General features: G+C 47.6%; 5 protein-coding genes across 19 annotated transcripts in view; 1 reads left to right on the top strand and 4 right to left on the bottom strand.

Moving 5' to 3' along the window:
• The window catches only part of LOC102984115 (GA binding protein transcription factor subunit beta 2), a 62687-nt gene extending 60987 nt beyond the window's left edge, over positions 1-1700 (bottom strand). For 4 of the 6 annotated variants that reach the window (XM_055084330.1, XM_055084325.1, XM_007130443.4 and 1 more), the window contains exon 1: positions 1615-1700. The gene's annotated coding sequence lies outside the window, so the exon portion shown is untranslated. The remainder of the gene's footprint in view (positions 1-1614) is intronic. The other 2 variants (XM_055084326.1, XM_024116224.3) reach the window with 1 other exon arrangement.
• Positions 1701-2170: 470 nt separating this feature from the next.
• On the top strand, positions 2171-15272 carry CDC42SE1 (CDC42 small effector 1). Of its 4 annotated transcripts, XM_028488863.2 has the most exons (7): positions 2171-2254; positions 5648-5712; positions 6183-6248; positions 12577-12894; positions 13424-13534; positions 14252-14340; positions 14612-15272. In XM_028488863.2, exons 4-6 carry the CDS (start codon positions 12841-12843, stop codon positions 14324-14326), a joined length of 240 nt encoding a protein of 79 aa, XP_028344664.1. In that variant the 5' UTR covers positions 2171-2254; positions 5648-5712; positions 6183-6248; positions 12577-12840; the 3' UTR covers positions 14327-14340; positions 14612-15272. The 4 variants fall into 4 exon arrangements, with proteins under 4 accessions (XP_028344664.1, XP_007130501.1, XP_007130502.1 ...); XM_007130439.4 differs by lacking the exons at positions 2171-2254; positions 5648-5712; positions 6183-6248 and adding an exon at positions 9282-9431; XM_007130440.4 differs by lacking the exons at positions 2171-2254; positions 5648-5712; positions 6183-6248 and adding an exon at positions 9507-9609.
• Positions 3416-9178, bottom strand: MLLT11 (MLLT11 transcription factor 7 cofactor). Of its 2 annotated transcripts, none has more exons than XM_024116226.2 (3): positions 9087-9178; positions 8403-8475; positions 3416-4723 (listed from the first exon to the last, which is right to left on the bottom strand). In XM_024116226.2, the coding sequence occupies exon 3, from the start codon at positions 4715-4717 to the stop codon at positions 4445-4447; it is 273 nt and encodes a 90-aa protein (XP_023971994.1). In that variant the 5' UTR covers positions 4718-4723; positions 8403-8475; positions 9087-9178; the 3' UTR covers positions 3416-4444. The 2 variants fall into 2 exon arrangements, with proteins under 2 accessions (XP_023971994.1, XP_028344663.1); XM_028488862.2 differs by lacking the exon at positions 9087-9178 and adding an exon at positions 8958-9068.
• A 155-nt stretch (positions 15273-15427) lies between the features above and the next one.
• On the bottom strand, positions 15428-19520 carry C4H1orf56 (chromosome 4 C1orf56 homolog). Of its 2 annotated transcripts, none has more exons than XR_008617127.1 (2): positions 18004-18484; positions 15428-17595 (listed from the first exon to the last, which is right to left on the bottom strand). XR_008617127.1 is itself a non-coding variant. In XM_028488858.2 (2 exons), exons 1-2 carry the CDS (start codon positions 19509-19511, stop codon positions 17575-17577), a joined length of 1038 nt encoding a protein of 345 aa, XP_028344659.1. In that variant the 5' UTR covers positions 19512-19520; the 3' UTR covers positions 15428-17574. The 2 variants fall into 2 exon arrangements, 1 of the variants encoding a protein (XP_028344659.1); XM_028488858.2 differs by lacking the exon at positions 18004-18484 and adding an exon at positions 18495-19520.
• A 332-nt stretch (positions 19521-19852) lies between these two features.
• BNIPL (BCL2 interacting protein like) overlaps positions 19853-23166 on the bottom strand; it is a 7714-nt gene continuing 4400 nt past the window's right edge. For 3 of the 5 annotated variants that reach the window (XM_055084332.1, XM_055084334.1, XM_055084335.1), the window contains 6 exons: positions 22818-23000; positions 22535-22637; positions 22240-22371; positions 21194-21280; positions 20905-21003; positions 19867-20427 (listed from right to left, as the gene is read on the bottom strand). In XM_055084332.1, the coding sequence (XP_054940307.1) occupies positions 20391-20427; positions 20905-21003; positions 21194-21280; positions 22240-22371; positions 22535-22637; positions 22818-23000 (641 nt within the window). In that variant the 3' untranslated portion in view covers positions 19867-20390. Of the gene's footprint in view, positions 20428-20904; positions 21004-21193; positions 21281-22239; positions 22372-22534; positions 22638-22817; positions 23001-23166 lie in introns of all 5 variants that reach the window. The other 2 variants (XM_007130438.3, XM_055084333.1) reach the window with 2 other exon arrangements.

The following is a 23166-nucleotide window of genomic DNA, read 5'->3' on the forward strand; positions in this document are numbered from 1 at the left end:
TGAGGGATCTTCCCAGACCAGGGCTCGAACCCGTGTCCCCTGCATTGGCAGGCAGATTCTCAACCACTGCGCCACCAGGGAAGCCCCTATCTTTCTTTTAAAATATCAAACCTGCCTTTCAATTTAGTTATTATTATTTATTTATTTATTTATGGCTGTGTTGGGTCTTTGTTGCTGCGCACGGGCTTTCTCTAGTTGCGGCGAGCGGGGGCTACTCTTCCTTGTGGTGCTCGGACTTCTCACTGCAGTGGCTTCTCTTGTTGTGGAGCACGGGCTCTAGGCACGCGGGCTCAGTAGTCGTGGCTCCTGGGCTCTAGAGTGCAGGCTCAGTAGTTGTGGCGCACGGGCTTAGTTGCTCCGTGGCATGTGGGATCTTCCCGGACCAGGGCTCGAACCCGTGTCCCGTGCACTGGCAGGTGGATTCTTAACCACTGCTCCACCAGGGAAGTCCCTACTAATAGTTTTTGTTTTTGGCTGCACCCATGCCCGCCGTTGTGGAAGCACAGTCTTAACCACTGGACTGCCAGGAAGTCCCAACTAATAGTTTAAAACAAGAACAAACATTGTTAATCAACTATACTCCAATATAAAATAAAAAGTTAAAAAAAAAAGAAGAAAAAAAATAAACTGACAGAAACTGAAAAAAAAATAAGAACAAAATTTTAGGTGGTTCATTAGCAGAAGTGACTCTCACATTTTCTCAAATTATACTATATATAAAAAGTATATCACCAAGACCTAAACACCTCTACTGGGAATTCCCTGGCGGTCCAGTCGTTAGGACTTGGCGCTTTCACTGCCGGAGCCAGGGTTCAATCCCTGGTTGGGGAACTAAGATCCCACCAGCGCACAAGGCGTGGCCAAAAAAAAAAAGGAAAGTCATAGAATGCCCTTTTCCCGAGATGTTTTAAAAAGAGAGATGCGAGAATGAAGTCTTCCTGGGAAGGGGGAGTAGAATAAGATGATGTCAGGTGGCTCAAGGAAATCTGTGAGAATAAGAGAAGCTAACGGGAAGGAAAAATGGAAGCGAAGAATCCATGATCTGACGACATTTTTTTTTCTTTTTCTATTGCACACGTCCCCACTGGGCCGCCAGCTGTACAAACAACTGTGCAAGAACTGGAGGCAGGGCCCTTACTGCTCTTGCTCAGATTACTGAGCTCACTAATAATCTTTAGGCTATTACTGGGGTCAGAGAATTAGGGTCCCCGTTTTCTCCTCTATCAAAACTCCTCCCGTGCCTCACAGCGATGTTCTGTCTTTCTGGAAAAAGCAGCAGAGAGTCACGGTCTCAGACTAAGGGGCAGCCCCCGGTCAGGGCTCCGCGCTGCCCCCTAGTGGTCACCTCTGTGGCCTTGGCTTCTCTCGGTCCAGCTCCCCAGCCCCAGGTCTTACACCCACCCCATTCTTCACCTCCTCCCAGTCCCCTCCCCTTCCTCCCGGCAGCATCCCCTTCCTCTCCTTCCCCCAGCCGCCCCCGCTCTGGTGAAGGGGCACCGCTCCGTCTGCACCCAGAAGTCCGGGGCTGGGCTGGGAAGCGGTGCAACTTTTCACGGCAGTCTCCCTCCCAGCCGTGACACCCCCCGATTCCACGCATCTGTTCTTCCCCCTCACCTCCTCGTCCGGGACGTTGCCGGCTGTCTTTTCACCGAGCCCGCCAGTTTGGTCCTGTTTCTTTCTCTAGTTAAGACTCCCTGTCACTGACGGTTACTTTTTGACCTTTTCACATATGCATATTTTGGGGGCCTTTAACCCCCCCTCGCGGAGAAATGGAGGCAGCAAAATGGCGGACCCGGAAGTGAGGACTCGGCGAATATAATTTCTGGCGGAGGAATCTATGAAGAGAAAACGATTAGAAAACCCACATTTGCATTCAAACAGAAGGGTGATGTACCCCCAGAGCCTCATTTTCTATGCTCGGAAGGGCTTTGAGGTAAAATAGTGTGTATCCGAGACATTTTAGACAGGACTATTTAGCGAGGCGGAGTATTATCGATTACGTGTCTTATAGTTCCGTCAGGGGACGGGCCCGATGGTTTGTTTTGGCGCCAAGAACCGCGCAAATTGCTGAGAAATCGGATTCTGCATCAGTCCTGCTCTCTCTTGGTTGTTTTTAGGGGGCCACCCTTAGGGTTGATGAGAAAACCCTATTTCTGTGTCTCAACCTCGGGTGAAGATGTTTGGGACATTGCTGGCTTTGCGCATGAATTGAGCTCTGGTGCCGGACGGCCACATTTCCAGATACAGCCTTAATGTAAGGAGCCCAGAGCCAAGCTGTCAGCGCGAATATTGTTGAAACAACGGAGTCATTTCTTTGTGGGGGGCCTGGAAAAGGATGGAGCATGAGTTTGCAAATCCATTTAGGTACTTTATTTACCAACCAGTTGATTCCCATCTCCACCCACCGTTCTCCTTGAACTAAAGGACAGCGGAGAAGTCGGGAAGGAAGACCGTCAAAAATAAGTAAAAATAGAGGACATATCACTGCTCCACTCTTTATTCGATTTTGGCTTTTGTCGTTGATGGTGGGCCTTTCAAAGTCTACGGGGAAGATTTACATGATTCCTCCTTCTCTGGATTTCTTTCTTTCTTTTTTTGTAATTTATTTTATTGAAGTATAGTTGATTTACGATGTTAATTTCTGCTGTACAGCAAAGTGATTCAATTGTACATATATATTCTTTATATTCTTTTCTATTCTGGTTTATTACAGGATATTGAATATAGTTCCCTGTGCTATACAGGACCTTGTTGTTTATCCATTCTATATATAATACTTTGCATCTGCTAATCCCAGACTACTAATCCACCCCTTTTCTGAATTTCTCTAGATCCTGTTCATGTACTTTAAAGGATTTACGGCATACTGCCCAAATTGGTATTTGCAGCTTCCCTTTTTGAGGGTCAAAATCATTGCCTCATTCTTGTTTACAACCTCTCTGTTGTCCGACTCTGTCTAATATAGTAGGCACCCATAAACTACTTGTAAATTAGTCCAAATAGTTTTTTGGTTTTTTTTTTAATGAGGTGAGTTATAAGTAAGCAGATAATGTATTTGGGTTAATTCGTTTATTTTGTTAGGCACCCAGGCTGAGATAATGCAGTGCAGATTTAATGCCATAGGTGCCATCTGAGGCATCTGGAATTGTTACCTCAAATACGTTGGTAAGTCAGTGGGCAAGCACAAGAGTGGTTGGTTACAGCTTTCTCCCAAAATACTTTAAATAATTTTAAGCAGATTTCACCCTTGTTATCTATCTGTTCAACCTGAAATTCATCATTTTAATGTATAAAGGCTACTCAAACCCTTCCTCAAAGTTGAATATTAGATAAAATATATAAGCTGAACTTGGAAGCAAGGCTAATTTTTGAGATCTATACTGCTTCCTTGTGAAGAGAGAAAACTAGAATCCAGTCCTGGGATTGAATGTCTTTATTAAAGAAGTGATTAAATGGCAGCACAAATCAGCAGCAATAATTTTGGAAGGAGTGGAGACAAGGTGTAGGGTCAGAGTTGATTGTTCATTTCATGGTATCAAGGTAGCTGAAGAACTGTGCCTGAGGCCCAATTTGATCATTATTCTACATTGCAAATGCAGGAGGGCAAAACTAAAGCACTAAGGACCAAACCCTAGGCCTTTTAGAAACTGAATAAAACCCTACAAATTATCATAACAGACAGCAGGATTGCATTTTAAGATTTGAAATCCCAGTGGTTTTCCTCAGCTAGAGTTTTCAGCCCACAGGAGCAAAACTGTAAAGTAAGCTTGAAGAAGGAAAACTCTTTTGAGAGAGCATAGCTATTTCTGAAATGATTCAGTGCTTTCCCCTATTGTCATCTCCCATGATGTATTATTTCCTCTTGTTTTAAACCTTTTATCCCCAATTTCTCTGAGAAAAAGTGTATTACAAGAAGGAGCAGGATCACCTTAGCCTTTTAGAAATCCTACAGTCTTATAGCAGATAATCTCAAACTAAAACTTACAGGGTTTTCATCAACCCTTGAAAAAATATTTGTGTTTATTGGCCTGGAGCAAGAAATTAGGAAGGTTTGAGCAATCTCTGAAGCTGATTAAAATGAAGTAAAAAAATCAGTCCTCCATTTTGCACTTCATACTACTCTCTGGTGCCCTCATCAGGCCTGTTTTCTGGAATTAATATCTGGGGGAGAGGAAAGGAATCCCTGTGACCCAGTACTCCATTGCTTGAACCCTTTACTTTGTGGCTTGAGGGTTTTTGAGAGAAACTGGTAAGAAAGAAAGATAGATAAATAAATAAAATAAATAAATAAAATAAATAAATAAATCACAACTCTGGCAGATTCATCAGCACCACCTCAACACAATAGAGGGGAGAGAGCAAGACTGATAGGGTAAAAGGGTGGAAAGGAGGGGCTTGAAAGGGCAGGAAAGGAGGGCAAGGTGGTGGGAGAGAGGTCTTGAGCTTAGAGCAAGTCCAATTCGAAGGAGTGGATGCTGGCAATGGGAGCTCTCCAAAAGTTGAAGGTGCTGTACTCAAGGAGGGCATCGCCTTCAGGGTTTTTCTCCTGCTCCGCTCCGGTTGCTTGCCCCGTCATTTTGCCAACGCTGCTGTCCTTGATCTTGTAGGTGGATGTATCTGACAGACCCAGGCCTTCCAGCTCCGACAGATCCAGTTCTGGAATGGGCATCCTCCAGAAAAGAAAGGAGCTGTACTGGCTACTCACAGGGTCCCTCATAACTTCCTAGAAAGAAACCACTTATCAGTCTTCATGGTATTGCCACCTCTTTGCGGCCCATGGCCTTTCCTTACTGAGATACTTTACATCCCCATTTGCCTCTGTACATAATCCAAGTTCCCTAGGACAAGCTTCAGGAATCTTCCTCTATTACCATTTTCTGCCATTTCCTAACTCCTCCCCATCTTGGAATGACTTATTTACTGCCTACTGCTTGGGTCTGGTTTTCAAGGCCTTCCAGAATCTGGCCCCATTCTTCCTAGCAGTAGTACATTCTCTGCTACAGTTATGCTTATTCCTGTCTTTCTTAACTCTCTCCACTCTCCACCTTAAAATACTATCCAAGTTTCAAGACTCCATTCAAGTCCCTAGAGGAATCTTTCCCCTGAACTCTTATTATATTTCATATTCTTGATTTCTTCCTGACTTCGGTTTAATAGGTCATGGTACCTCTGAAAAGGGTTTCCATGATTCTCTACTTTCTATTTTCCTCCCTGCTTTCTAAATCCTACTGTAAACTCACCTCTTCCTGGAGGACATCCTTAAACTTACTCAGCTCCATCTACCCTATTTCTTCCAGTATCTCCCACAATGCCTGTAGAGTTTTACCTGACTATATCAGTTTGGGGTTACAGATCACTGTTACATGTCTTGTATAGGGATAATCTTATATCCTTCAAGGAACTGAGAGTCTCCCCAAGGGTAAAAACCAGTCTACTTTGTACCTTCTTCACAAGTGCTGGGCTTTAAACACAAAAGATACTCAAGGCTGCTGACTAATTTTCCCTTAGTATTTAATACAGTGAATACCTTGCCACTCCTATCTATAACCTCACAGATAAACCTTAACAGCCTATCTATTTCTCTCTAGGCTACCTCCCCTTCAGAACAAAATGCACGTGCTAAAAGAATTTTTCTATGCAATAACAGGATTGCTTCTCTGACCCAGTGCTAGAATACACCTGATGATAGAGCAAATGGATTGGAAATTTCAGGTAAGAAAAGTAAAGTTTAGATTGGAAGGAGAAAGTCTTTTAACAGAATTAGATACTTTTCCATGTTTTAATGAGTACTTCTCTCACCTTTCCTGCCCCTTCCACCCACACCCTGAACTTAGACTATTATACCTCCCTGCATCCTCCACCCTGCTGCTTACTAACCAAGGGAAGGGGCAAGAAGCATTAGTTGAAATGTTCACAAAGGAGCAGAAAGAACATTCCACTGCCTCCAAAAATAGAACCCCCATTTCACAAGGCCTTCCTCCAACAGAGCCCATTGGCTCTCACCAGGCCTTGAGACTCCTAAATAGTGGCGTTAAATAGGTTCCACAATGCCCCCATATAATGTGGCAGAAAAAGTAGGCCTTAATCTAGAATACAGTTATGTGTGAGTGTAGGGGCTTTAGGAATGGTAAGTGGGTAGACTAGGATGTTTTTAATGTTAGAGTTATTCTTTTTCTTCTTAGGTTCAAGCTCCAAAATAAACCCTGGGAACCGAGCATTACTCAGCAGACAAGCTGCTTAAAAGGAGGGTAATTCGGGGACTGGAAAAGGGTGGGGGAGCATGTTGAAAAGGTGAGGTCATCATCCTATGATATTCAGCCCTGATCATCTCCACAGTAATTTGCAGAGGCATGTGCACAGAAAGCTACAAAAAATGTTGTTCCTATCAACCAGCCAACCCTGGCTTAGTCTGGGACTGTAGAGATTGTAAGAAGCAAACCTTAGGCGTCAGCAGCATTATTGATTTCTTCCCATGGGGATTTTTTTAAACTAACAGTATTAGTTGTTTGCCAATCTAGCTGGCTTCTTTTATATCCCCTCCCTTACCAGTCCCCTCCAGAGTGAGCTTAGTATAATGCTGGGCACATAATAGGCTCTTTAAAAAATAGAATCATGGTGGGGGGGAAAGCATAGAATTTTAAAACTAGAAAACACCTTAGAAATTATCCAGTCAGTTTGGATAGGGTCTCATAATTTCCAGTCTGATTCTTTTTTGATGTGTTTTACATAGATAGTTGCTTGCAGCTTTTTATAATCCTATACCAATATTCTCAAAACTTGCAAGAATTCTTAGTTCCTGAAGAACAGATATTCAGTGGGTTAAGTGTGATTCTGATATCAATGGTGAAAATGCAAAAGGCAGAAGAGAGGAAGATAGGATCTGAGAAAGGGAAAAAGCTCTTTGACAAACTGACTCCTTTTCTTCAACCAGTATATGTATAAAAACAGTCCAAACAATTCTGAGTGTCTGGCAGAGCTTCTCTTGCAATTAAAAAAGGTAAAGGAAATTGTACAAAATATTAACTTAAAAGGTCCCAAATCTCTAGCCATGCCATTGATTCAGAGACATGTACAGAGTACCAAATGCATTTCGGAAAGGCACTCAATCAAGTATATACAGCATTTAAAATCAAGTCAAGAACATTGAGTGCACCAGAAATTGACGCTAAAATACCTGAACATTTAAAATTTAATAGAGTATGGATTTAATTCCCAAATACCCAAATTTTGCACAGGGTCCCTTTTCAGCTAGCTTTCTCTTCCCCAAATATTTTCTACCCATAGCTCATCTATCTTGATATCTCTCATTTACTTATCTAAAAGGGCTTGGACAGTGCCTTATACCACAATATATGCTCAATAAATGCTTCCCACTATCCTTCATTTTTAATTATTCAGGTATTTTAGGCAAAGGTAATTTCTAAATATCACTGTCTAGTCTTAGAGATACACAATTAGCAAATACATAGCATAAAGTGGCTCTCTCTGAGCCACACAGACACGCCCAGATACCCTTTGTCCAGATCCTCAGTGGGACTCTAGGGCCTACCCAACAGGGCCTTGCTGTGTCATGCTGCCACTGTAGAGGGGAGGACAAGGGATGGTGGTGGAGGAGAATGGAACCTCTCTGGCATCTCATTATATGTGTCTCATTCTGCTGCAAATAAGCATTCCTTTTCCAGAATCTGCCCCCATACCTAGCTCTGGTGGACTGTACTGATTTCAATATGGGATCAGGCAGTTCTCCAACACAGAAGCCCCTACCTTCCTACCTCAAACTGCCTCTTTCTTTGGAGAAAAGGTTTGGGAATGGGAGAAGGAGACTGTTAAAAGAAAGATCAGGATTAATCTCAATATTATCTCAATATTATCGCATATCTCTCCCTCCAAACTCCTTCCTATGGAGACAAATAAGTTTGGGGTGAGGGTAGACACATCGATGGAACACAACAGAAAACATTTGAAAATACAGGGAAGTAGGGGCTAGAGTGGTACAGTAGGACTAGAGATTCATCAAAAAGCTGGGAGAACAATTTGACAGCTTGAAAAGGAAGATGTAGATTACTAAACTGAAGATAATAAAATTAATAATTTTATTATCTTCAGGACAATGTTATAGGCCAACTGACAATTGAAATAAGGAGATAAATGCTGAGAAATAACTGCATGTAAATTGTTAGAAATTAATATCTGTGTAAAGGATTATAAGGCATGGATGGAGATCTTAGCAAAGATGTAAAACGGTGAACAAATTACCTATTGTTCACAGCGCCGCCTTCACTCCTCTTGAACTGTCCCCCAACCCCATCCTCATTTGGGGTCTTCAACCTAACTAGAAGCACCGACTATCTTTTCAGCCCCTTGCCGCCGCCCACCCCCAACCCCGCCCCGGTTTCGCTTACCTGTTATCAGTGAATTACTAGCGTGTTCCAAAGATGGAGGGGGTACTTCGGGGGGTCCGATGTCTGCTCTGGGCTGGAGAACAAGAAAGCTGTTGGGGCTTTGACGGCTTTGTCTTCTCACTCCCTCTCTGTTCAGTGACTGAGTCAGTCTGCTCCCCCTGCAATGCAGCCCCTCCTAAGAATGGCGGAAGGACTCCCCGCCCCCTCCCGGCCTGACTCGGCTAATTCAAATGATAGGTTCCAGAACACTTGAGGGAGGGAGACAGGACTAAAGCATCTCCGTAGGCTTATTGGTCTGATTCCCGTGCTCTTCCAGCTCCCCCGTGCAGACTGAGGGTGTAATGAATGAGTAGTTAATTGTCCTCTAATTTTAGGTTTATGGATTAAAAGTGTTGACTCTAGACAACGTGGAGAAGAGGAGTGTCCCTTTATTCCCCAATTTAAGGATTTCAGGTCACCCGAAGTGTTTTTGAGAATCACAAAAATTCTCCCTCCGTCCCTCCCGATTTGCCTTCCCACCCTCACAATGGGTAAATAAACCTAGCCCTATTGCACTTGCGGTAGGGCTCAGGAACATCGGGGATGCGTGTGCTTCTGCCAATCTCTGAACTCGGTTGGGGCCGGAGGATTTGGGGGCTCCGCTTCCTTTCGCCCCGCAACGCCTGACGCGCAAACGGAACGCACGATTCTGGAGTCCAGCTTGGGTGCCAGGCCTTCCTCGAGGGTCCGCTTTCCCGGGTTTTCCCGGCAGGGGCGGCGGCCCTCGGGGGCTTCCGAGGCCCCTCCCACGTCCCTCCGTCGTGCAGCGCCACCTCAGTCCAGAGGGGAGCTGTGCGCCCGGCTCCCAGCCGGACGGGTTTCGTAATCGCGTCGCGGCCGTTTCCGCCCTCAGCCAGCCGCACCTCTGCCGCTCCGCCCTCGGCTCCCCCACCGCGCCGAGGAGCGAGCCCGGGAACCCCACGCTGGCGGGCACCGAGCGGGAGCCCCCCACCAGCTGGCGCCGGACGCCTGGATGCCGGAGCAGAGCAGGTGAGGCCTCGGGCTCGGTCCCTCGGCCCATGCGCCCCGCCTGCCCAGTCAGGCGGAGACGCACCGGATGCTGGGGGTGGGGGAGAAGGGCGTCCACGGTTGTCGAGATGCTGGGTCGGTGGCAAAAGGGGTGCGCCGGGTGAGGAGCCGTCCCTGTCCGTGCTCCGGCGGTGCGCAGGTGAGGCCAATGAAGAGCAGAAGGGAAGACGGGCCTGGAGTGTTGGGGGGAGACGGGAGGTGAGAAGAAGGTCTCTTTTGAGGCTCACCAACCTCGGTGCTGCCGTGTGCCAGCAAACTGCAGCAGAGCTGGTCCGGGAAGGTCTAAATCTGAGACAAGCATCCACGCCAGTCAGTGACAAAGTCGTAAAGATTAACAGAGAGGCCCAATCCTAGTTCAACCTTGGGAGAAGCAGAGAATTTCAGGGTAGAGTCCGGGGGTGGGCAGAAATGGAGCCTATGTGACTGAACCTATCGGGCAGGGGGAGTTGAGGGCCTAGCCCTGTTTCCTCTTAAGCCTCCACAAGACCTTTACTGGGGAAGGGCACGGTTGGTGCTGGGGCAAATGCCTGTCACTTGACTGAAAGCTGGGGTTCACCCCCACTTCTCTAGAGCCCCGCGGCGGCCCTCACGTCTGGAGGTCTCCGGGACCAGCTGCAGCCCTGGGCTCATAGCCAGAATTGCCCGCTCCATTTTCTCAATTCTCTTTCTCTTTCTCTGCAGCTGCTTCTTGTGAAGGCTTGTCAGGCAGTGGGGTAGGAGGCCTTGGGGCTGGAGTCAGCGGGACCGGGAAAACCGGTTTGGGGCTAGAACAGGACCAGGGAACTACCTCTGTACATCCTTCCTCCCTGGAACCTTTCTCCCATCCATTCTCCTGCTCACTCCCCAATAATTTTAAAGCTCTTAAGCTCTACTGTGACCTTGGTGTCTTTTCCAGCTCTGTATTTCACCCTTCCTATTTGGGACTCAGGCCCAGGTCACAGCACTATTTGGCTGTCAGGGTATGGCCTTATACGATCTAATACTGACCCCTCCTTCTGTTTACCCATCCCTTCCCCTTCATTGTGGAGTTGAAATAGTGGGTAGTGGGTTCAGGTGCCTCTTCTTCCTCGCCTGACCAGTTGAGGACTTCATTTTTCCTCAACCCACTCTTCTCTAGATATTTTAAAGGAGAGTGGTAGCCAATCACTCTTACTTCCTTTTCTGGCCTGTTCCCCTCCCCCCCTCACCACCACCACCACGTTCACCCTGCCCAGTCTTCTCCTCATGCTGACCCCACCCCCAGGTTTCAGAGACCCTTATGTCCTGTGTCCTAGGGAATGGAATTTCCTGGTCACTTCTCACCATCATTGGTCATTTCATGCCAAGTCCCCCCCACACACTTTCCCTCCACCCAGCCCTGGCCAGGTCCCTGGAAAAGGAACAGAAACGTCCTTGTTCCCTCCACTGCCCCTTTCCCTCTCTCCTCCTCCCCCTCTTCTCTCCTTTTCCCTCCCACCATCCACTTCTGTTCACTCAGCTTTGAGCAAGGAGGGTGTTGGGGGAGAGTCCAGTCTCAGTACAGCGTGTCTGGTAGTGTTGGGGGTTTCCTCTGATTCTTCATTGTTTTCTTCATCCCCTCTCACCCCCCCAACCCTTACCACCCAACACCACCACCAGCACGACAAACCCTGTGACTGACGGACTTCCCCACTGACCACAGCTCCCCTCTCTGGACAGCCGTGTTCTGACTTCCGCCCTGTCTCATCACTCCTCCCCTCCAGTGGTGGGAAGGGAAGTAAGAGAAAGCCTGGACTCCCGGGTCCTTCCATCCCTCAGAAGCTGTGTCTCAGTGTTTGTGTGATCTCATCTCAAGGCTGAGAAAAAACCCTCTCAGTTCTTAGATCAGTGTAGGATGCTAGAGCATCAGGGTTCCAATCTTGGAGGGAGGGGAGATTCCTATTCAGGCTAAAGTGTACTGTGCATGAAACTGCCCTGTTTGGAATCTTTGAGGTTGCTTGTATTATAGGACTAGGGGAATGCAGTGAAAATAGAGGAAACCTGTATGTGCCCTACCCTGGCTGGCAGTAGTGAAGAGGGGAGGAAGTTCTTCCTTGGACACTAATGCTTTTGGAAAGTTCCTCATGTCTGGTTGGCTGATGAAGATTGGGGGTGGAAGTGGTAAGGAGGGAAGAGAGAACAGGTCACAGCATGAGGGGAGGAGGGAGGGAGGGAGGGAGGCCCAGGCCCTATGGGGTGTGAGGCAGAGCGGAGTGGCACGACAGGACATGAAGAGGGTGGGGAGGCTGGAAAAAGATTCCTCATGGGACAGAAGATACCTGGCACGTATACCTACAACCTGTGCACAGATGATCTCCACAAGACACAGACGTGGACATAGGGTCATGCCACATATGTGCAAACAGAGGTGCACACGGAGGAATGCATTGACACAGAACACAGATAAAACAGAGTGCAGGCAGCCCTCAGGAAGGATCTCAAGGTCAAGTAATAAAGAAACTGTTAAATGGCTTCTGGGAGGGGCTGGATCTCAGTTGAGGGAAATGAGGAGGAACAAGGGCAGGGAACAGAGAGGGAAGAAATTCCTCACTGTAGAAAGTCTTAGGTTGCAACCTGCTGCAGTTGGTCACCTAGGACCTAGGTAGTCAAGGCCTCTCTTGGTCTTAAAGAAAATCTAGGTGTTCAGGGTAAGGTAAGGAAAAAGGGAGGGTCAGGGGTGGAGGCCTTGTTTGTGAGAACAAAAAAACCACCATTTCCTCTTCAGAGTCACTTAAATGCCCCTCCCCTTCAGCCTTAAACCCAGGGAGAAGGGAGGTGGAGCTTGTAGCACCCCCAAACTTTGCTCATTTCTGCCAGTATCATTTAGTCCCCTCCCATTCTCTCTTCCTAGCTTCTAGCCCCCTTCCTCTCCCCTCCCTCGGTACCAGCAGCTACTGTTCCGTAACCCTTTGGTGCCCTTTTGGTTCTTTGCCTTTCTCTGAGAGTCAGACTTCGAGGTGCTTATGTTTGGAGAAGGTTAGTGTTGGTTGTAGGACTAGGGCCTTTACAGGGGAGCAAGAAGATATGGGCTCATCAGGAGCCTTCTCAAAGAGTGGGGGAGTGGATTTCTCATTAACTTTTCTCCTCTCTTTACTTTCTGCTCATCCAGGGTTCCAGGTCTGTGGAAGACATAACCTTGTGCCTGCTTGCCCACCCCACTCTCCAACCTTGCTAGTCTCTCAGGGTCTGAGACAGTGACCTTCACCGCTCAGCTTAAGGGCTCTGAGGACTCCACTTTCTCTAGACCTGTCCAGCTGAGTAAACCCAGGGTGTTGTTACACCTGAGGGGAGTGAGGAGTGGGCGGTCAAGGCACCAGAGCAAGAGCCCTCTGGGGCCTCAGGCAGAGGCGTGAAACTGGAACCATCGGGGAACATGAGTGAATTTTGGCACAAACTGGGCTGCTGCGTGGTAGAGAAACCCCAGCCGGTAAGTCTCCCCCACCCCATCCCAACACACAGAAACTAGTTACCGTATACTGGGACGTAGATACATCAGTCGAGGATCCGCCATCTAAAAAGCACACTTCTTGCCTCCTTCTCTGTCAGGATAGCTTCTATGGCCTGGCAGGTGTGTACATGGAATAAAGGGACTGGGTGATGGAGGAAATGAACAGTCCTAGCTATCACTTCTTTTTCCTGTCCATTTTGAGTTGGACAGGGGTTGTAGGTGGAGCTTAATACCTGTCAGTTGTCCCCACTGTTTCCTCATTAGCCAGAGGTGACTTTGACATGTCCTTTCTTTGTCCAGTGTTCACTCTGCAGGCCACTGCCCATACTACCCTGCCTGTGTCCTCTCTCTGTTTATGTTGTTCTAACCTTGCCTTTCATACCCTAGTTATTTCCCTGTTATAATGCCATATCCCCTTTCCCACCAGGCCCTTAGCTCTTCCCTTAGTGGTTTTCAACTCTTTTTCCCTTCCTCCACTGTGACATAACTCCCTGCCTTCTCCAATCAGAAGAAGAAGAGGAGACGGATTGACCGGACCATGATTGGGGAACCAATGAATTTTGTCCACCTGACTCACATTGGCTCTGGGGAGATGGGTGCCGGAGATGGACTTGCCATGGTAAGAAGGGAATGGGGAGAGGTTGATATGAGGTTGTGGCCTAGAACTGTGTCCTTCTTTGAAAGTTCAAGCTGGAGGCATAACAGAATACTCGATGGGAAGCAAGAAGCTAGGATTCTAGTCCTGGTCACAGGCTGCATAAATCTGAGATCTGGCCTTTCAAGTCTCTGGCCTAGGCTCCCTCATCTTCACAATTAGCAGATTGTTCTTCATTGGATAGAGGATATATATGTCTTAATAGTTACTTGGAGGGCTTTTTCCAAAAACCATATCCCTTCCTTCCATTAACTAAGAACTGCTGTCTAAGCGCCACAGTAAGTCATATTGTGGTTGGGAGTGTTGGGACAGGGAAAAGGCTGAGCACCTCTATCCTAAGTAATGTTTAATATGCATTTCTGCTCTCAAAATAAGGGAAATGGGCTTGGAGGTAGTGAAGGAATCTTTTCACCAGTTATGAAACACAGATAAATATGGGAGAGTCCTTTGTTAGAGGATCTTACTAGTAAAAGACCCACTTTGTCTCATCCTCATGAAGGTCATTGTGAAGGGAGGCATTGAGACTTCCCTTGGAGGAATAGGGATTAGTTTTAACCTTTTCAGATTGATTTTATTGTCAAGGAGTTGGGGTCCACCTCTTCCCTGGAGGGCACAGGAGAGCTCTTTTACTGTGCCATATGAAGATTTAGGAGAGGGTCTCACGTGTGTGTTTTTTCACAGACAGGTGCAGTTCAGGAGCAGATGAGATCCAAGGGAAACCGAGACAGACCATGGAGCAATTCTAGGGGCTTGTAGCTCCAGTACGACTGGTGAGTGATTAGAGAATCCCATCCAACACCTCCAGCCCCCTGCCTCAGAACCGTGATCCTCTGCAAGAATGGGAAGTGAAGGGAGGAAGAAAGAATTAGAATGGAAGAGTCAAAAATGTAGGATCCAGAAAGGCAGAGAGAAAGGGATGTGCAGACAGATCGAAATAGAAAAAAGAGCACACTGTGGAAATAGTTAAGTGTGAACCAGGTGGTACCGTTTCCCTAAGGTTTTCTTCGAGGCTAATCTTCCTTCTTTTTTTCCTTTAATCAGGTTCTGCTGTGTGTGCAGCCTTCACCCTGTCCAGCCCAGAAGAGATGCTGGCCCTACCAGTTTCCCTCCTAGAATCAGTAACCCCAGGACCCCTCTTCCCTATCTGTCTAATAGTGCCTCAAATGGCTTGGGGGCTGGACTCCCTCTACTCCCTCTGGCTGTAGCCCCTCCTGGAGATGGGGTCAAGGCAGCAGGACTGACCAAGTGACTACTGGTTGGCCAGAAGGAGCTCAGCTGAAGCCCTGGACACTATCAGATCTGAGATAGGAGTTTTCTGGGAACTTGGAATGAGTTCCCTTCTCCTGAATGACGGTCTAGGTGCCATATGTTTTTAAGCTCTTAACCTGGAACTCCTTAAATGTGGTGGGTAGGTGAGATTACCAAAGCTGAAGCCGGCTTTGCTAAGAAGCTCCCTACCTCCCTGCCCTCATCTTTCGTCCTGGAATGAACTGAAGGAGATGTCAAGCAGGGCCTGGGAGGGTGACCACTGGCTAGTCTACTTTTTCTCTTTAGATCTCAGACTTGAAACTCAGTCCCTCAGTATCTCTCTGCCGATACCAGGGTCTTTCTCTAGGTAGGCCTCTAACCCTATGTTTCTGTAGCATTGCTGGCTCCTAAGATCTCTCTTTTTTTTTTTTAATTAATTAAAAATTCAATTTAAGATGAGTTCTCTTAATTACCCCCATCCTGCTACTACCTCTATCCTTAACCCCATCCCTGTCAGGAGCCTTATTGTTTCCCACTGGATAAGAGTTAAGAGGTGGGTCTTAACCTGAAGTCTTGGGGCTCTGCCCACCTCCCTGCTGGCCTAGAGAGCAGGAAGAGGGATCCTGGAGAGAAACCCAGAATGCAGCAGAACTAGGAGTTATGTCTCAGGGTAGATGTACTGATCACTGAGAATGGGAGTGGTGGTGAAATAAATAGGTTGAAAACAATCATCCTTGAGTGATCTTAAGATCCTCCGGCGTGAGAGGCGGAAGACCTCTAGAGCAAGTTTTCTCAAACTAGGCACTTTTGACATTTTGGGCTGGATAATTCTTGGTAGTGAGGGACTGTCCTGTGCATTATAGGATGTTTAGCAGCATACCTGGCCCACCCTAGTTACAACAACAAAAAATGTCCCCACATATGGCCAAATGTCTCCGAGGGGGCAAAATCAGCCCCAGTTGAGAGCCACTGCTCTATAGAGTCGAGATGTTTTTCTCTCATGATTTCCAATTGTTCATCCTAAGCCCGAGTCATGGATGAACTAGGGCCCTGTGTAAAGTAGGCTCAATAGGGCTGCACATAATCTCTAAACACTTCTTTATTCAGTGTGTTGCTTGTGCTTGCATGGGTTCATGTCTCTGTGATGGACGTGTACTGTGCTTCTCCATCCTTATGCTCTCTGGAGGAGGGGTTCCTGCAGTATGGAGACATGAACAGGGTATGGGGGGATTGGGGAGGGGAGGGAGTGAAAAACAGTAGAGCCATAGATACCCCAGCTTATCCTCCCCAAATTTTAAGCTCCGTTTCTGTGCCCTAGCCCTAGAACCAGACACAAATAAGACTCAGGGAGTTTTGTCTGAAGACCAGGTCGCGCTGCCCACCTGGCTGAAGAGTCCGCTTTAGGTGGGAAAATAATGTAAGAGTGGGGTCTTTAGGCATTTTCAGTTTTCTCAGGTGTTTTGTTCTGGCCCCTTCCTTGCAGGGTGATTAGGAGGGCAGAACAGATGAGCTCCTGCCTGCTCTGAGATGAGAAGGTGGGGATTTCATTAGCTCAGTAACAGGAAGAATCCTGTTTGATGGTAGTGGGGGTCAGGAATGTGAGAACTAAGATCCACTCTGCTGATTCCACCATCCATCCAGTTTGCCCCCACCTATAGTGACTGAGGTTCTAATTTCAGTGTATTTCCTGCAGATTTTTTTTTAGTGTCTAAGCTTGGTTATAGAGATCCATTCCCAATGTACCCAATTCCAGTCTAGCTTGTTGCTCTGAAAGTAGCTCATCTTGTTGGCCTAAAGTAGCTGAATAGCCTGAGGGTTATACTAGATCTAAAGGGTTAACAGGATAGGGCAGAAAGATGGGGAAACTCCTGGAATCTCTGGTCACCCTGATCTTGAGCCTTATTGTACTGCCTATTCTTTTTTTTTTTTTTGGCCACGCCACGCAGCACGCGGGATCTTAGTTCCCAGACCAGGGATCGAACCCACGCCCCCTGCAGTGGACGCAGGAGTCTTAACCACTGGACCGCCAGGGAAGTCCCTCTACTGCCTATTCTTTAGACACAATCTTTTCTTTGGTGCTCTCTCACCTTTAGCTACCTTCTCTAATGTGTATGCTACCATCACTTCAACAATATTTAGAGTGATGGGAATGGGTTTGAGAGTCATAATTTATATTAAAAATTGTTGGACTTTTAAATACATTTTCAAATAAAAAAAGTTTAAGCAAAATAGTCCCAGAGTAATCACTACAGGTGTGTGTTGGGTAGATGTGGTTAATGAAGGCAACTCCTAGAAAGTGGCTGTCATGGAATTTTGTGCCGACCTTGCCCTTTCTGAGGAGAGAAGGCCAAGTGTCATGAAGGCAAGGAGAAGATAACCATCACCTCCCAAGGGCTCAACTCATTGTTCTTCCTGTTCCTTTTTCTTGGCATTCATCTGAGATTTTTCAAGTCTTTAAAGAAGTACTTGTTTAAAAACAACTTTGGAAATGAAAAAGATGAGCAATATCAACATTTTTATCCTGGAGGCAGTGGAAGGGACCAAGCCAGATGCTGCTAGCTACACAGTTCAGTCTTAAGGTTCAAGAGACTTATGGTCTCCCCTCCCTCAGTTACCTCTGTAGAAAGACACAAGACCAAACAATGTTTTTTTTTCTAGTTTTGTTTTTCTGTACTAAAAATATCCAGTGGGTGCTGGGATTGAATGGGGAGGAGAGGTTGAGATGCTGACACCTCCTCTTGTGGATGAAGTGGCCATTACCTCCGATTTCTGTTTATCTGGGTAAGGAAACAAAATAGAGAAAAGGGAAAATATAACCACATCCATATTCTTTTCCCCTCCTTGCCTCATCTCCCTCTCCCCACAAACCCTCATTCCCTTAATACTGCTGCCCACTATTTATGCTGCTTTTTTATATTGAATAATGGTATTAGACACAAGGAGAAAGACAAAAACAGAAACAGAATGACCAAGTATACATTTTATTGTCCTCCTTTCCCCAAAGGTCCTGTCATTCTGAGACCTTGAGAATATTTTATCAGGTCGATCAGGAACTTTGGTAGCTCTTTTGGTAAAGTAGAGGACAATCCTTCCCTGAGAATTCTTAAGTTTCTGGGAATAATCCCAGGAGGACTGTTCTTTGGGTTAGTAGTGGTTAAGAGCATCGGTACTAGTGTCAAACAAACCTGGTTTAAATCCTGCTGTGACTCCGCTACTTACTAACTTTGTAGACCCCGTTTCTTCATCTGTAAAGTGAGAATAATAATACCATAGGGTTGTTGTGAGGACTGATCCAGATAGAGTGCACATAAGAAGACCTCAGATATTGGCAGCTGTTACTGTTAAGCTGCGTTAATAAGCTGAAAACTACGAAATCTTCCACATCCATCAACTATCTCCACATCAAGAGTTCTTTATATATCTAGAATCTTAACAGTTTGGTCAATAATCATCTAATGACCTACATGTTGCCTAATAGCCAAACAGCAGTTGCTCAAGAAATGATAGGTGGAATCAATGGCTAACAATAATGTGAATAACCAATGCATTTTATGAATCAGTAACCAAACATAAGCAGCAGTTCACGCAGACACTGGCTGGCTTAGCAACAAGGTTCTGGATATCAGGACTTTTCAGATGCCTTAACAAAGAGGCTGGCTCATCACTAAACACTTACTGGTTGCATCTCTGTGAACACTGTAGACAGGCTGTTCCAAATATCCTCCAGCCCAGTCCTGACCTTTTTCCAAAAAGCAAGGGCTGGGTTGGGCCTGAGACTGGGGATGAAGGGGGTGGGTCTGAGTCGGCTGACTAGTGGGGGAAGGGGAGTAGTGGTGGTGGCCCTGGTGGTGGTCTGAGTGGTGCAGCTGGTGTCAGGACAGAGACCTGCATCGAGGGGGCACTCCTCCCGCTCGCGGTTGCAGGGGCATTGGTGGTAGGTGCAAGGCCGGTGCTCAGTGCGGAGTTGGCTCAGCGCCCCAACTCGCAGGCGCCCCGAAAGGCCACGCAGTTTCCCGGCCCGGGTCCGGCTCATGGTACCGGACTTGCAGTGGCAGTGCCACGGGCCCCAGGGCATCAGCACCAGCCGCAGATCCTCGGGAGCTGGCATGGCTGTGGGCGAGGGCGGTGGCCACTGGTTCGGGGTGGACCGTGCTGTTGACCACTGGTTCAGGGTAGTGTCGGAGAGCAGCTGGTCCACATTAGCCTTCCAGGTGGAGGGCCACTGGCTTGAACTCATCCTGATTTTGGAATCCTGGTCATTCGCTGTAAACCCTGGGCTAGGCCCCCCAGGTGTACTGGAAGTCGTATTGTGAGTCTCCAACTCGGTGTTATTCTTTCTAGCGTAAATCACAACCCCCTCTTCCAAAGACCCATCCTCCTCCGCCGACAATCGCGACCTGCTACCTGTGGACACCGTGGAGGCCAAGAGCTCGGCAGCGGCCGGGCCTGCCAGGCTGTCGGCCGTGGCCACGACGTCGTCCTCATCCTCCACTGTTACCCTCATCTTCTGGGAAACAACGCTCCGGGTGCTCCGGGTGCTCCGGGCGGTGGTCCGGTAGCTGCGGGTCACAGGGCCCCCGAAGCGGAAACTGTCCCGCGGCATCGCGGTCGAAGTCAGGCCTTCGGCCCCCGCCGCCCGGGGCCCCAGACTCAGCAGCAGGGCCCAGAGCAGCGCGCCGGCGGCGGGGACCATGGGGCTGGACGGTGTGGGGCTGGGAGGGAGGCCGGTGAGGAAGGCCGGGGCTCCCACCTTCTCTCCCTCCCTTCGGCTCTCGACCTACCGGGTCGTTAGAACCGAGGCCCGCGGGGGAGGGGAGGGGGGGCTCTGACTGCGCGCCACGCCCCTCCCCCAGGCCCTCTCCCCTCGGGTCAGCTCCGGCAGGCCCAGGGGCTCAGCTGAAAATCCCAGGGAACCTCTGCAGCAAGAACTCCTGTGCCAGAACCGACAGACGGATTGTGATGTAAGGGGCTGGGGAAAGAGTAGTTCACTTCCTCCACGCGGCGCTTGAATCTCTCATCGCAGTTTATTAATCGCTACAGATCTGAATTTACGAAAGAGGACAAAATACAGGTTTTGAAAATGCCCCTCCCCAGGCTCACAGGCAGCAGACGTGACTACTGAAGGAAAGAGGGAAACAGAATGGCTCTTCAACATTTAGGGCACTGACTCCTGGCTCCCAGCAGGAGCCCTGCCCTCCCCATCCACCCCTCACCTTCACAGACTGCTAGAATACCCCAGGTGGAAAGGATCTCAGACTCAAAGAGAGGAGGTTATTTGCCCAAGGTTCTACAGCTAAAGCAGCACAGCTTTGCACTTTCCTATATAAAATGCCACAACATGCACCCCTCCAGCTGAAATTAAAGTCACCCAGCACATCAGGTTCTGGACCTCAGAGCCCTGCTTTGAAGTCAGGGTCATGGAAGGAACTACATCCCATTGAGATGTGAAGATCCAGTGGTACTGGGATTGAGGATGAGATGATTTACAAAACAGCTCAGATGTTTCAGGGTTTAGGGTGTAAGCAGATCAATATCTTTGCTTGGTTCTTAAGCTCATTATTCCAGTCCTATGCTAGGTCCCTCCTGAGCCATGGAGATCCTGGTCCAGCCTAGGAGAAAGAGAGGGAAAAAAAGTGGTCCAGGAGCAGACTGGGTTTTACTCAGGGGTTTAGGGAGAGAAGCCAGGTGAACTGGAAGAGGTAGATTAGATGCTTGGGTCGGTAATCATGTAGGATCCTTTGCTCTCTAGCAACCCTCCCCCACTGGATATTCTCTCCTATTCACTGCCAACATATCCCTTCTTAATTTCTAGGGCTGGTCTGAATTTCCTCTAAATTCTGTGCTGTGATTACTCCTTTATTCCTTGATGCACTTATAGGATTAATTTTTTTCATTTGTTTCATTTTTCATTTGTTCTTGTTGGATACAGTAGTGTCCTGCATGTATGGAGTCTTCCCAGATACACTGAAGCCTCTGAAAGCAGAGCCTCTGTCTTTTAGTTCATTTGTTCCAACAAGCCATTAAGAAAGTGGGAGTTGGCTCTTACACATTCCATCCCAAACTTTTATCCTTAAGCCAGGACTCACCGTCTGACAGCTTCTGGGATGTGGACCTGATCCATAGAGATGAGTTGGGCCAGCTCTCCAAGGCTGTTCAGAAAACGGATCTTCCGTGTGAACTTGGAACTAAAAAGAGAGGATCAACCAAGTGTGTTTTATACGAGGAAGAGGGCTCCTGGAGATCCTTACAAAGGGGAACATAATAAGTAGAGAGTGGTTAAGGCTAGAAAGAGTCAGGGTGGGGCAAGAAGTTCTTAATCTTGATTGTGAAAATGGGGAGAGTGGAAACGGGGTCTTTGTCCCCCAAAGCTAGTACCTGATGAAGGGCCGAAGCAGTGCCAGGAATGCCTTCATATACCATGTAGCATGGACAACCACCAGGGCATGCAGGTTTTTCCGGAGCCTGAAGAAGAACGTGAGACCATTCCACTCTCCTTCCACCTTCATGCCTGAAGATCAGGTGGAGCTACCTTCTGTACTTTAACTTCCTTCTCTTCTTCTCTAATTTCTAGATTTCTCTGATAGTTGGGCCGAATCCCCATTCCTTTATCTGCAATCTCAGCTCCATCCATCTTGCTGAGCCTCCTCATTTTTAGGAAACTCTCCTCTTGGAATACCTTAGCCTAGCCTTCTCTACCCCACTTCTTTCCTGTGCCCTACGCTCCCATAGTTCCTTTTGTACACTCCTCCATCCCTCCATGACCAGGTGAAGACCAGTGAGGAGAAAAAAAAAAAGGAACAAGAAGAGAAAAGTGAGCAAATGGAAGATGGAGGGAGGAAAGGAAACAGAAAAGGGATATCAAGGAAGAAAAGGCATAAGGGTCAGGGATGAAGGCAGACAAGAAAAGAAGACAATGGAGATGGGAAAAGTGAAATAAATGGCAAGACTATGAGAGAAGGAAGGGCTGCCTTCCATGTGCCAGGCAATGCACCATGTTGATTTATTTGATTCAAATACTCAGTGGCAAAGGTATTATCACTGACATTTTACAGAGAAGGAAACTGAGTCCCAGAAAGGTAAGTGACTTGTCCACAGTCATAAAGGTAGTAAGTGATAAAGGCAAGATTTGAAACTAGATTTCCATGACTCCAAGAAAGGACAGAAGATAGGAGAGGCTTGGAAAGGTGTATAGAGGGACAAAGAAAAGTGGAAGAGGGAGTTCCCTGGTGGCCAAGTGGTTAGGATTCCAGACTTTCACTGACAGGGCCCAGGTTCAATCCCTGGTCGGGGAACTGAGATCCTGCAAGCCACGTGGCATGGTCAAAAAAAAAGTGGAAGAGATTGAATGGAAGAAAGAATGGAAAGCTGAAAAAGAAAAAGATAAGATAGAGCGTGGTAGCCCTCTTGTCCTAGAGGCTCACCGCCGATCCAGGGTGTGGTAACACTGGCGTATCCAGCTCAGAGGTGGAACTTGGGCCCTACTTGTGCCTCCACTCAGGTGAACAAGCAGATAATTTTCAGCTATCAGCAGCTCCAGAGTACCCACCATATACCTGGGGAGATGAAACTGTCAGGGAAGGTATGCGTTTGGGGTTGTGGGGAGTGAGAAGCACATTACTGTAGACTCTACAATCAGTTACTGATCAGAGAAGGGGTTCTTTTTAATGTTTCCCTCTCTAACATCCACTCTGGAGCACTCTAAGCCTTCCACCTCACCTAAACAAGTGTTCCATGACATAGGTGTAGTTGGGGATGCTGCTTCTGGGTAGATAACAGGACGCAAAGAGGATGACAACATTGAGGCCATCACCATGGTAGCCTGGGGAGGAGAAGGGGAAAACTCATTCAGTCAACAAATAAGTATTGATGGACAGTACATCTGTTTAGGTTGAGAGACTCTGAGGGTCTCTAGAAGTTGCAGGAAGGATTCTGAACCCATAACTGAATATCCAGCTTCGGCATTTTGCTTAAGAAGTCACAGTTCTTACCCCCCCATTACCTCCATGAGATAGGACTTTCTTATAGGGCTCAATGACGGTCATGTCCACTCGCTGCTCCTGCTGCCCTGTTCGGAACACCCTCCAGCAATGACCATCTTCTCCAGCCACATCCCACATACAACCCTGGCCCAGCCTTTCAGCTGCCTCACTGGCCCCCAGGCCCTCTGACCGGGGCAGCTCATCTAAAAAAGAGGGATGGGGAAGGATCAACAAGGCAGAATACATACCTTCAGTATCTTTTTTTTTTTTTTTTTTTTTTTTTTTGTGGTATGCGGGCCTCCCTCTGTTGTGGCCTCTCCCGTTGCGGAGCACAGGCTCCGGACGCGCAGGCCCAGCGGCCATGGCTCA

This window comes from Physeter macrocephalus, chromosome 4, assembly GCF_002837175.3.
Source record: "Physeter macrocephalus isolate SW-GA chromosome 4, ASM283717v5, whole genome shotgun sequence".
Classification (NCBI taxonomy): domain Eukaryota; kingdom Metazoa; phylum Chordata; class Mammalia; order Artiodactyla; family Physeteridae; genus Physeter; species Physeter macrocephalus.